The following is a 13,588-nucleotide window of genomic DNA, read 5'->3' as shown; positions in this document are numbered from 1 at the left end:
CCATCAAGGTACAAGCAACCCTTAGTGTCCCATGTTTCCTGTAGACCGATCAGACCAAAGTTCTTCAGCATGTCCAGTCAGTCACGATCAAACAGTTTGCGCTGGACCCCGGCTATATTCCAACAGATGACCTTAATAAAGTCTTGGGTCGCAATCACAGGATCCTTGGTTAGGGAGGTATGAGTCTGAAGGTCTGTGTTGGGAGAAGAGTCCAGTCAATCGGGTCATCTAATTGGCTCAATGAGCGGAAACGTTTGCTCAGAAACAGGGGAGTGGTGTTAAATGAGGCCTGTGCATTTGCCAGGCGATTCCACAGCTTTCCCTGTTGTAAATTCATATGTCTCAAGCGCCCAACGTTGAGGTTGTGGGGGGGGGGGGGGGGTAAAAAAAGCCCAGTGGGAGAGCTGTAATACAGTCTGAAGGTGTGCCCATCAAGCCTAAGGCGTGAAAAATTAAACCCGCCTCCAGGGGGTTATTAAATTCACTATGACACAATCTCCCTTTGCTGTTTTCCGGGTTTGGCCTGTTCAACTCACCCTCCATTCTAATTTTCTCTGCCAGCATCTGTGTGGGTGGGGGGGGGGGGGATTTGAAGCAGTAGTCCTAGCTGCCAGCCAGTGAACAGTCTTATTTTTAAGTTGATTGAGGTTTTCCTCTGCCACCCTACACAAAGGGGGCACTTCTCCCAGTTGAATGACGTAGGTCGTTGCCTCCGAGGGCAGCTGGATGGTGGTATTGGAGGGGCAGTATGTCTGCTGTGAGTGTTGAGATGTGGCAGCGGCGGACTAACCTGAGCTGCTCAGGCTTCCCTGCTGGTTTGCCGTGCCAAGTGCTTGCCACCCAGAGTTAGCCTCCGTGACCCTCGGAATATCGGGTAGGTTGGGAGTGTAGGATTGCAAAGGCAGTAGTGATAAAGCTGCGATGAAACCTGGGCCTGTGCTTGAGCCTGAGATGTTGCTCCCCCCCCCCCTATTCTGCAGGCAATGGCGTCGCAGGGGAGAGTACTCTGGCCTGCGTTTGGAATGGTATGCTGGGGATTGAAACGCCATCTACTTATACTTGAATATAGGGTATCCACTGATCTCTTCAAAGAACCAACAACTTGCTCAAGTGCAGAGATCCGAGTATCAAATGCAGGGCTGAAATCTTCTTTTCAAAGTCTTTGAAAGAAGCCAAAAGACTGTCAACTGGGGTGTCCTTCCCCGTCACCTTAGGATAGACAGCTGTAGGTATAAGATGGGGCATGCACACGGTAAGGGATAATCTTCCTGCTCGATTTTTTTTTTTACAGCAAGCCACCCTGGTGGGGAAATTTTGCGTCTGGTTCCCTTTTTACTCATCCCAAGTCTCCTCCTCCTGCTATGACCTCCCAAAAATAATTTAAAATTCAAAATCCTTCACTCTTCTATCCCTCCACTATCGTTTTTAATCAGTATAACAGACTAACATGTCCACTTCTCAATTTTCATATTTCATTATACTAATTCACCACTAATTTTTTATGGGTTTCAGAGTAGCGTGCTACTCGCCGAAAAAAGCGCTTCAAAACCTCATCAAGGGTAGCAAGCACTATATAAACGCAAACCTTGTTTCCCTCTTCTATCCCTCCGCTACCCTTCTCTATCCCAATAACTGAATAACATATCCACCACTCAAATTACTTCATATTTCACTATACTGATTCAATACTAATCATTTATGGGTTCTGGAATAGCATGCTACTCGCCGATGAAAGTGCTTCAACACCCCATCGGGGGTAACAAGCGCTATATAAATGCAAATCTTTTTCCCTCTTCTATCCCTCCGCTAACCTTCTCAATCCAAATAACTGACTAATATCCACCACTCAAATGCCTTTAATATTTCACTACACAAATTCAAGACTAATCCTTCATGGGTTCCGGAGTAGCGTGCTACTCGCCGAAAAAGCGCTTTGACGCCTCGTCAGGGGTAGTAAGCGCTATATAAATGCAATTACAATACAATACCCGTTATGTCATTTTTTTTCTCTTTAGGCTATCGCCAAAAGGAATTACGAAAGTAAGCAGCTGCTAAGGCGAGGCCTGTTGCCTTTGCCACTTCATGTTTTGTAAAGAGAATGTTTCTTTCTGCATGTGTGTACTAATGGCACAGCCTGCGACTTCTCTGCATAAAAAAATCCCTTCCGGCCTTGTGCGGCTGCCTGTAACCCTCTGTAAAGAGCCCTTTCCTGTCTGCGGGCTCATAATCCACAGCCGGCGGGTGGTAATCCCTCATTGTAAATCACCCCCGATCTGCAGGCCGCATATTTCACAACGTCTTGGCGCTTTTGACGTAAACTAATGTTTTCTTGAGCGGAAATGATGGAAGCCCCGCCTGCCCCCCTCCCTCAGGACCAATGAAACCAATTCCGTAGAAGACAATTAAACAAAAAAAGGGTTCTCTGTGTTCGTGTTAATGTCTGAGAAATATGTTCTGATCCTAACAAGCCCAGGCCGTAATGATAATAAAACCATAAATATATTAGCTGTCTGATTAATGCTTATGCGGGGCCCCTGAATGATACACCAAGTTCATTTTAATTATATCGGATTTCAGGGCCGCCTCATTATGATGCTGCATTATTTTCTTTGTCAGCAGCTAATCCTCCGCCTGAGCCGAGCATTAAAAGAATGAAATAAGGATGTTTGAAATCTCATTAAGTTTCCCCAGAGCAGGCGGTTAAATCCATTTTAAGACTCGCGGTAACCCGTAACAGCTAACCTCTGCGGTCCCGCGAGCGGGCGGATTACGGCTCGGAGGAGGGTTCATGTGTGGGGTGGGAGTCCTGGTGGGAACGGACTGCGCTTCAAGGCACAGAGAGTTGGAGCGAGCCCCGAGGGCCCCGTGGCCGACCCTCTGCCCTGGTGGAGGGGAGATTACTGTGGTGGTCCCGTTGGTGCATCTGGGTGAACGTTGACGTGTACAGCCTTGGATAAGAGGGCCCGGCCTCCCCCCAGCTCGGGTGTAGGCCTTGCCGGCATCTCTTTATCATCCCAATATTCCACAAAAGGCAACGGGTCTACCAAAACGGACGAGTTCTGCCCCGGTGAGGAAGCATACATGATCTCCACTGCAGGCACAACAGGGAAGGATACCCAGACCCGCATTAAAAGCTTCATAGGACATCCCAGCCCAGGAAGCATAAGAGATCCTAATATTAACCCTGCGGTAAAGATGGGGTGTACAAAATGGGACCAAAGGGTGAATGGCATGGGAATCCTTGGAAGCTTCGGAAACCTACACATATCAGAAATCCCCCAAATCAGCGATGGTGAACAAAGTGATGTCTAAGGTGTAAGCTACACTTAAGATGTCGCAAACACAAGCAGTAAACATACAGCTCATTTTAAATTTCTTTCCAGGAGGGAGCATGCTTTGAAGCAGGATTCCTGTCGATTGTCGTAATTATCTGTTCCCCAGAATTACCAGATCTGCAGTGCGCCATCTTGAAATCTGAGCTCCCACCTGCCATGCCTGTGGGTCCTGGGCAGTACTGTAGGCCAGAAACAAAACTGGTCTTTGAAGTTGTCAGTGTTCATACGCCATTATGTCACCCTAAGTTGGCTTAAAGAACTGAAAGCTAAGAAATCTCAAGTTTGGGGCCTGGTGCAGTCAGCAGACCAAGGTCTCAAGGAATCCTGCTGTCTCGGACATGGTCTTGGCTCACCAGGTGGATCTTGGTCCATGCCTTCATGGAGGAATTACAGCGACATGGAGGGTCTGTGGTAGAGACTTCACTAGGTCAGTGCCAGTGACCAAGCTGGTCAGTCAGTCACTGCCCCATATCAGCTCACCTCCCTGTTGTAGTTTACCGTTGAAGCGCGTTCATACTGCTGGATCTACTCCTACTACCGTTGCTTCTTAATTCTGGGAGGGTGCCTGGTCTTCGGATGGTGGCAGAGTAAAAGGGACTTGAATGTAATTCCCGGGATATTAAGTGTTTCAGCAACATTGGTTGCTGCCTATCCCAATATTTGACAAATAGCTTCTTTCAAAAACTGAAGGAGATCGGGTATTTAGCTTATCACACTTGAGTATTCACAAAGTTCTTCTGTTACGCATTTGCCATGAATTGGTTCCCATGATTTGGGAATATTTTACTGATTATCTGGCACTAGTCTGAACTTTTTCAAGATCTGCTTTGGACTACATAGCACATCCTGCCCTGGAGGTCTTTAAATTCTATTCTTAAGTTCTCAACTCTTGGCACTCGTTGCTTAATCTCTTCTGTTCAACCACTACAAGCTAGTGAAAGGCCTCACAGTTCACGTCAAACCCCATTCTGGTATATGGCAGCAGCCTCTACAATAATGTATTCAGGGCTTTAGTGTGGATTTATGAAAAGCCATCTAGTGATGAGATTCCCACTGCCCCCACTGAGCAAACTATCGGAGGGAAAACTGATGCTATATTTAGAATGTGTTTCAGAATATGACATCTGACTCTTACCATCAAATGAAAGTCGTTTTGAGTGCTCGGCGTACCAGGTCTGTTTCAAAAGACTATTTTAAGCAGATGCATCTATGTTTTTATTTAATAAATAAGATTTAACCGCAAGTTACAGATTGATTTGAAAGTTCTTGTTCTTGGAGTCCTAGTTTCTTTAACTGTTGTGGCATGTTGAGATCTCCAGCGGTATGCCACAATGCTCTTCTGCCCCGAGGCATCTGTTTGTTTTAGAATGACATTTTATTTAAAGGGCTATCATAAACTTCTAAAATGAATTCAAAGCTTATGCATTTCTCTAGACATATTTTCGCATTTTCGGCTTCGTGTTTCTTTTCTTTGCGTCCTAGAAAACACTCCTCCTTTTGAGGACTTCCAATGCCGCATGTATTGGTCATTTTTGATTGACTGGTGTTCGCCGCTGATTGCACAGGGCTCCGAACGTTTCAATCTGCAGTAGGTAACCCCACAGATGTACAGCAGTTACAGGTAAATAACTTATCCTGCACTATGCTTAACAAATGATTAAACGTGAAGATTAGTGCTCTAGGAGCTGTATTTTGTAACCTAGTTAGCCAACTCCTAGACGTTTTATATGATTGGTGAATCCATACTTAAGCGGGCATTTCTGCTGCTCAGACAATGACGGTTTAATGTCAATGTCAAGGTACTTATAGAGCGCACTGTCACCAGACGGCCACCTTGCGGTGTCGCCTTTGCGGTTTCCTGGCGCTGATACTCATACCGCTGTGGAACCCCTCCTGGCTTTCCCTGTGAAGTGTCCACTCCTGGGCACCCCCAGGGTGAAGCCAGGCATCCTTAGCGCTGTTGGGGCCGGTGTGGAGGCTAAGCAAGCTATTGCCCAGAGTTGCAGCGTGGGGCCCATGATTAGAATAGGCACCGAGGCGAGAATAGACAGGTCCGAGGAAATTGAGCCCGAGCCCCACCGAGGCGGGAATCGAACCCTGGTCCCTGGCCAGAACTCTGCCTCAGGGTCTGCCGCTCTAACCATTGAGCCACACTCCTCCACAATGCCACAACACAGGTCTGAAGTGGCCAGGGAGAAGTAGAGCTGCTGGGGAGTGACAGCCCTGGATGGCACTCAGACCCATCATGATTGCAATTTGTACCTTTTCATTGAAACATAAACATTCTGTTAAGCAAGGTTTTTTTTTTTTCGAAGTATGTTCTGGGTTTTTGCTTTTCTTACTAGATCAGATTGTAGCGCTCCAAAGTGTTAGTGGTCATGGTCAGGAAAATCTCTATATTCACTGCGGAAGTAGTTCCGCGGGACAAGCATACTGCTTCTTATTTAATATTAGGATGAGTACCGCTGCAGAAAAAATACTTGCACTTTTACATGAACTTGTGGTTGATTGCTGTTTTTCTTGTCCGTTTTGTAGGTGATCCGCCTAATGGCTACCGAGACATCCTTCTCCGAGATGGCCCTGAAGGCTTTGCCAAGGCAATCCGAAGTCACAAGGGCCTGCTGTTGATGGACACCACATTCCGAGATGCACATCAGTCTCTGCTGGCTACGCGTGTGCGCAGCCATGACCTCAAGAAGATTGCACCCTTCGTGTCGCACAATTTCAGTAATCTCTTCAGTATAGAGAATTGGGGAGGTAAGCACCACACTCGCATTGTGGGTCTGCTTGACTTAATGATGGATGGTCAAAAGGGCTTTGAAGAATAATTACATCTATATTTTGACTATTTAATCGTCCTACCCAGATCTGTTGAGGCTCCCTGCACTTAAATGTTTTTTTTCAAAATAAAAGATTCCCGTAGTGGGAGGGAGCATTTTTACCTGTGGTCCACGTAGGAGTCATGGACCTAAGCTTTGTGAATAGCTGACCAAAAGATAAAAAATATCTATAGCGGCTCCCATTAAGTTATTCTGGGTTTCGTCACTGTGTCTCAAAAAGAGTGTGGTTGCAAGAAGGAAAGCAAAGCATCCCTTGATTCTGGACGATATAAGGTGGGTGATGGTGGTCAAAGATGCCAAATCAAACACATTTATTGAACGAGCATTGGCAAAGTCAGTAGGTTTCGCCTATGCAAGAGCTATTGCGTTTCTCAATGTTTAGTAGCGATAGAGGCAAAAAGGGGTCACAAAATGAAAGTAAGATGTACCCCCCAGAGCCAAGATATGACAAAGAGGCAGGTAAGATGCTCATGCAGCACCTCCGACCGGATCCTTGCATGTTGCAGGGGTTGGGTCCTTGGAAACTGAGATGGCCATTAGGGCATCAGCTCCGACTGATCAGCTAGAGGTGGTGGGGGCTAGGGGAGTCAAATGTTGAGAGAATTGCCGGAGGTCAGGTGACAATGAGCCTAGGTATGACAGGCTTGCTGATATCAAAACACACAAGATGATGGACGGAATGTTGCACAATGGCAAAACACTTACCCCCAGTCACAGATCTGGGTTTAATCCATCGTTATTTTGCTCACCACACCACCCCAGTTCAGACATGGCCATATGCAAATCAGTCTTGACCCTGTGCCTCATGGGAACAGTCCAGCCCGAACTGCCAAGCCATGTCTTCCCTGGACCGGAATCAAGCATCCTAGGACCGGTTTCTGGCTATCAGCCGTCACCAGCCATCATTATTTTGCTCACCACACCACCCCAGTTCAGACATGGCCATATGCAAATCAGTCTTGACCCTGTGCCTCATGGGAACAGGGTCAAGACTGATTTGCATATGGCCATGTCTGAACTGGGGTGGTGTGGTGAGCAAAATAACGATGGATTAAACCCAGATCTGTGACTGGTAGTGAATGTTTTGCCATTGTGCAACATTCCGTCCATCATCTTGTGTGTTTTGCTGTTCACCCTATGTGGGAAGGGTATGCCCAGACGTGGGTCCCGTGCTCACTACGCCACTGGAATCAAGCTATCCTGGCTGATGACGGCTGATAGCCAGAAACCGGTCCTAGGATGCTTGATTCCGGTCCAAGGAAGACATGGCTTGGCAGTTCAGGCTGGACTGTTCCCATGAGGCACAGGGTCAAGACTGATTTGCATATGGCCATGTCTGAACTGGGGTGGTGTGGTGAGCAAAATAACGATGGATTAAACCCAGATCTGTGACTGGGAGTGAATGTTTTGCCATTGTGCAACATTCCGTCCATCATCTTGTGTGTTTTGCTGTTCACCCTATGTGGGAAGGGTATGCCCAGACGTGGGTCCCGTGCTCACTACGCCACTGGAATCAAGCTATCCTGGCTGATGACGGCTGATAGCCAGAAACCGGTCCTAGGATGCTTGATTCCGGTCCAAGGAAGACATGGCTTGGCAGTTCGGGCTGGACTGTTCCCATGAGGCACAGGGTCAAGACTGATTTGCATATGGCCATGTCTGAACTGGGGTGGTGTGGTGAGCAAAATAACGATGGATTAAACCCAGATCTGTGACTGGGGGTGAGTGTTTTGCCATTGTGCAACATTCCGTCCATCATCTTGTGTGTTTTGCTGTTCACCCTATGTGGGAAGGGTATGCCCAGACGTGGGTCCCGTGCTCACTACGCCACTGGAATCAAGCTATCCTGGCTGATGACGGCTGATAGCCAGAAACCGGTCCTAGGATGCTTGATTCCAGTCCAAGGAAGACATGGCTTGGCAGTTCAGGCTGGACTGTTCCCATGAGGCACAGGGTCAAGACTGATTTGCATATGGCCATGTCTGAACTGGGGTGGTGTGGTGAGCAAAATAACGATGGATTAAACCCAGATCTGTGACTGGGAGTGAATGTTTTGCCATTGTGCAACATTCCGTCCATCATCTTGTGTGTTTAGGCTTGCTGATATTGACATGGATGCTGATGTCAAATCATGCGGCACAAGGTAGACTGGCTTTAGCTGCATCAGCTCCTGCACGTTGGTCATGGCTATCTGCACCTTAACTTTCTCCATTATGAGGCCTGGGTCTACCTTCTCTGATCCTTCTACCGCAGCTGGGGAAATCTCTGATATGAAGCAGTCCATTTCTACCAGGATCAAAGTCACAGCGTGCAACAGAACACTACCCAAGAACCGGGAGAGCAGGGAGTGCTTTTAATTGGCGTGATGGGAGTTGTAGTTATGAGCAGGATGGATTGCAGCAAACCGCAAGGAATATGAAAAGTGGAAGTAGATAAGGGACAAAGAAACCTGAGGCGTTCCACAAAATCTGCACCCCAGCCTTGCAAGAGGGAAAAGCAGCCTTACTTTACTGTCTGGCCCTGGACCATAAAGTACATTTTTTAAACAAATTAGGAGTTTTAGCTACTTAGTTCTCTCTGAACGTTTCTAAGACGCACTCTAGTCCAGGAAGGGGGGTGGGGGTGGGGGGGGGTCTCTGCCACAGTTTCCTGTCATTATAACATGTCTCATTAAATAAACATAGAAAAATGCGTTGTATCAATGTAAATGAATTGACACAACACAATATATTTTTGATTGGGCACGTCACCTGTACTACTTGTATCTGATAGAGACTACTAGCCGCAGATTCCTTAACGTAGAATTATCCCCAGGCGTGAAACTGGACCTGGAAAACTTTCTTTGCCCCAGCATCTCTGCGCGACGGGGGGCAGTACCACGCGACTCCGCCCTGACGTCCGCGGGTGTGACGTCAGCGAGGTCACCTAATCCCCACCCCGGCGCGCTGACATCAGTTTCCTTCTTCTCCACGTGGATCCGAATTGTGTCCCTGACCTGTTTTCAGGCCTTCTTTTCACGCTTTGCGTTGTGGGACAGTGTGCGAATGCCTTCGGGCTTTAAGGTGTGCTCGTCTTGCGCGCATCATATGTCGGTGATGGACCCTCATCCTATTTGCATGTGGTGTTTGGGCGAGCACCATGATTCCATGGACTGCGACGCTTGCCAGCATCTGAAGCCTAATTCCCGACGGGAGCGCCGTATGAAGCTCCTTTCGGCCCGTTTGTCCAGATCGGTGTCTTCTCCGCGTCCGTCCTCCGCTAAAGTGTCCAAGAATCGCCGCTTCGGATTTCGACATCGCCCATCACCGAGGTCCCTAGGGCATCGCTCGCCCGTCGGTAAGTCTTATAGTTTGTCCCCGAGGCCTGGTCCCCACTCTGCGGAGGGTGCGGGTTCTTCGCGGGACATGCGGCCTCATTCGTCGCCACCCTACTCGCCATTTCCTGGCGTCGGGGCGACCAGGGCCCAAATGGAGGCCTATGCTGCGGCTCTGCAAGCTTCCTTGGCCCCTCCTCCTCTTCCTGAGACTTCCACGGATCCCTTGCCACGTGCAAGGTCTTCCGTGGAGTCCCCGGCAGCTCCAGCGCAGATGGGTTCGGCTTCAGATCTTGGAGGTGTGGTGCTGTCGGGGTGCAGTCTTAGGGGGTTCCCTTCTACGGCCCACAGCGCCTCTGCCTCGCCGCAAACCCCCGTGGGGGTCCCTGTGGTGTCGCGGGAGGTCGCCAGGACTCGCTGCTCGCCTCAGAGTCCTCCTCGGTCTTCTGGGCAGGCGGCGGCCTCACCAGAAGCCGAGCTGATGGCTCGGCACCGCGGGGGCTGGCTAGGGTCCGGGGCGCGTCCCATGGTCCCTCTCGACTCTCTCCACGCAGGTGGCTGCTTCGTCGGAGGTCGAGTCGGTGCCTTTTCGGTGCCGTACTTTCACTGACCCGGAGCCGGCCCCACCCCATTCTCCTAGGGCACAAGGGGTGAAGGAGGTCGTCTCGGCGTCCCCTCCAGCACCGGTCGACGTTACGCCGGCGCCTGTGGCAGACTCCAAGGCGCCGTGCCGGTGTCGGGTCGTCTACTAGTCTCCAGAGGCTCCCTCCTGTCCGGAGGTTCGTTAACTTTTTGTCTCTTCTTCCTCGGAGACTGGAAGCCGCGTCGTGGCCTTTTCCCCGGCGTCTTCCAGGGAGGGCTCTTCGCCGTCCCCGCGGCCACAGTCTTCCCCAGAGGCACCTCAGTTCCCCCACTCCTCTGTGAATCTCCCACCATTTCAGGGCTGGCCGTTTCTTCCTCCAGCTGGGCTCGGGGATGGCCGGCTTACTTTACAGTTGTCTCCCACGGAGGAATTGCTTTCCCCCCCACGACGCCCCACAGAGGCAAGTGCAGCCTTTGCCCGGGCCATTTCCACGGCCACGGGCATTTTGCACATGGGCGACCCTGCCACCCCATTCCCTACAGACCATTTGCTTGAGGTTCTCCATCAAGGCTCTGGTGGACGGGAGCTGCTTCTTCCCTTCGAAGCTTCGCTCCATAATTCTCTTCTGGGGGCCTGGGGGCGACCTGCCACGGGGGATCCGATGCCCCAGTCGCTCCTCCACTGCCACCGTCTTGCTCTGCACGAACCAGTCTGCCTTTCTTTCCACCCTTCTACCCAGCGTCCTCTTCTGCAGACGTCTTTCCCTTCCTTACCTTTTGGTGGTGTTTCATCCGTCGCGGGAGGCCCGGTGGTTGGATTCATGGGGGTGTAACATCTTCGCTTCCTCTAGTGCTGCTTTGCTTTGCAGTTTGTGAGATTCCGTGGAGTCCCTTCTGTCTGGAAGTTGGCCGCGTTTATTCTTTGTCTGGCCCTGGATGTTTCTGATGCTCTCGGCCGCACTATGGCAAGTTCAGTAGCTCTCCGTCGCCATGCTTGGTTGAGGGATAGTGTTTTCCCTGAGAATGTTAGGGAGCGTCTGGTTGACCTGCCCTTTGATGGGGTGCTTTTGTTTATCACCCATCCGGGTGCCGCCATTCAGCGCCTCCTTGCGGGGCTCCGTCCTCCTCCTCCGTAAACTTGGCTTGTCGGTCCACTGCTGCTTTCTGAGTGGCGTTATCCCACCCTTTTTTCGGGGGTCTGGTGGTTCGGTTGGACCGTCTGCGTATTCTGTGTGGGTTGGCGTGCCTTTGGGGCCCTTAGGTTGACCCCTTTGTACTGTTGGCTGCTGGTTCAGCCCCTTTGGCTTTTGTGGTTCTTTGGTTGTTGGTACACCTGTATGTGTCCTCAGGTTGGACCTTCTGTGTGTTTCTTGTTTGGCTGATTGGCAAGCCGTCTGTGGTTCTATCTGCAGGTCCTTTATGTTCTTATCCTCTGCTGTGGGTTTTTTCCCTAAGAGGTGTTCCCATGTTTTCTTGGGATGTATCATACCCTATGCAGGGCTCGAAAAATGCATAAAATGGTACTAGTCCTGCAGGTCTAGTACCTTGAAAAATCTCCTCAACCTAACTGCAACCTACTTGATCTCCGTCTCTGAAAGCATAGCAAATGTGACAAGATAACAAGATTTAAAGGCATCTTTATTGCTCATTAACTTTGTGAGCAATAAAAATTTCTTTAAATCTTGTTATCTTGTCACATTTTCTCCGTTTTCAGAGACAGAGGACAAAAGTTAGTTTGTCTTCCCACTCGCCAGAAAGGGCGAGTAGGACCTAAAAACAGCTCACCCTCATTAAATTTAGCTCGCATATGCGAGCGGTCGAGTGGATTTTTCGAGCCCTGCTATGTGATGTACTGGTAGCTATTGCATAGCTCTGTCCTGCGCTGGGGAGGTATGGTCGACCTCTTTCGGTTTCCCTGCCTTTCCTGGCATTATTGTATACCGCTGGTGCGGTCCCTTGTGTCTTGTATGGGCGCAACTTGCGCTGCATCAGGTTCTGTCATCCTCTGTGTTCACTACATCGCTCGACCAGTCTGGCATGCTGTCTGCGGTGTCGTGTTGTGGCGTTTCCGCCTTCCTAATCGGCTTTTCGGCCTGGTCATCTTTCTGGTGTTCCAAGGGGGCTAGGTTTCTCCCGGCTTTCCTGTGTTCTGGTTGATGGCTTGGGTCCGTCCTCTGTGTCTTCCCCTTTTTCTCTTTTGGCTGGTCCCACTTCTCTTCGTGGGTAGGTGTGTGTCTTTTGAAAGATCCTCCTTTGGCGATTGTTCTGAATTTCCCTGGCCTCTGCCCTCGGCCTGCGCGTGGCTTGTCCTGGGTGCACTGCTCCACGGTACTGTCAGCTGCTGGCTGCGCACGCCTGCTTCCTCTGGTCCGCCGCCGTGGCCGTTGTTGTGTTCCCCTATGCCCCGGCCTCTTGTTCTGCTGGAGCTTTGCGCACCTGTGCCTTTCTTCTTATACCTGCGTTTCTTGGCTGTGGAGCTGTTCCTTCCTTGCCTGCTTCCTTGCGGCTGATGTCTGTTCAACCATCCACTGTCGCTGTGTTTTTTCCTACGGCAGGCCCTGCCTCCGGTTCTACCTCTTCTCTCTGGAGTTGGGGTCGTTCTTTTCCTCCTGGATGCTCCTCTGCGGTTGTCTGCCCCTACAAGGGTTTGTGGCCGTTGTACCTTGAATGGGCTTGGGGTCTCCTAGTCTTCCCTTCGCCTTGTTCTTGCTTGTTTCTGCTTAGTGAGGGCAGGGCTGACATTCTTGTTCCCGTAGCACGTCCCCTGCTGGGGCCCTGTGTTTCTTCCTCCTGGGGAGGTTCTCTTACAGGCCCTCCTCCCCTCTGGGTATGGCTAGGGTATCTATTCTACGTTAAGGAATCTGCGGCTAGTAGTCTCTATCAGATGTACAAGATACTTACCTTTGGTAACGATGTATCTGGTAGAGAAGATTCTAGCCGCAGATTCCTTCACGGCCCGCCCTTCCTCCCCGTTCTGCGAGGTCCTTCAGTTTGGTTTTCTGCACTCGCCTCCCTCCGGGTGGCTTGTTTTCTGTGGGTGTCCGTTTCGCTTCCTCCTGCACAGGATGCTTCGTTCTGCTTGATTGTTCCTCCCCTTCTTTTATGCTTCATGGTTGGTTGGTTCATGTGTGCTTCTGCATCCCTCCACCCTGGTTTTCTCTCCAGTGTAGGGGCCTCCTTTTACTCTTCTTCCTTTTACTTGTTTGGGGTTTCTGATTCCTTTGTAGTCCTTTACGTTGTTTTTTTTTTTTTTTGCCTGTACCTCTGCCTTTTCGCTCCTTTCAGGGGATACGGCCTTCCTTGATGGTGTCGTCTGGGGGTGAATTGCTGTTATTCCTCTGTTCTGGGCTTATTGCCCTTCACTGGTGTGGACTGTGCTTGCAGTCTTTCTCTATCTCTCTCTCTCTTCTGCTTTGGTGTTTTTCACTTGCTTTCTGCCTCCTGAGAGGATGTCTCCTTGGCTTGCAAGGGTGTTCCTCAGAGCGATGCTCTGCTCTTCCATTGCTATGGCTTTCACA

The 13,588-nt window shown here is 50.0% G+C and overlaps 1 protein-coding gene across 4 annotated transcripts in view; it reads left to right on the top strand.

The window, feature by feature from the left end:
- The window catches only part of PC (pyruvate carboxylase), a 2,056,240-nt gene that overhangs the window by 1,908,263 nt on the left and 134,389 nt on the right, over window positions 1-13,588 (top strand). For all 4 annotated transcript variants that reach the window (XM_085625491.1, XM_085625492.1, XM_085625493.1 and 1 more), the window contains one exon: window positions 5,871-6,092. In XM_085625491.1, the coding sequence (XP_085481617.1) occupies window positions 5,871-6,092 (222 nt within the window). The remainder of the gene's footprint in view (window positions 1-5,870; window positions 6,093-13,588) is intronic.

This window comes from Triturus cristatus, chromosome 9, assembly GCF_964204655.1.
Source record: "Triturus cristatus chromosome 9, aTriCri1.1, whole genome shotgun sequence".
In the NCBI taxonomy this organism is placed as follows: Eukaryota; Metazoa; Chordata; class Amphibia; order Caudata; family Salamandridae; genus Triturus; species Triturus cristatus.
The sequence above is the reverse complement of the archived record's forward strand: the minus strand, read 5'-3'. Positions and strand labels throughout refer to the sequence as shown.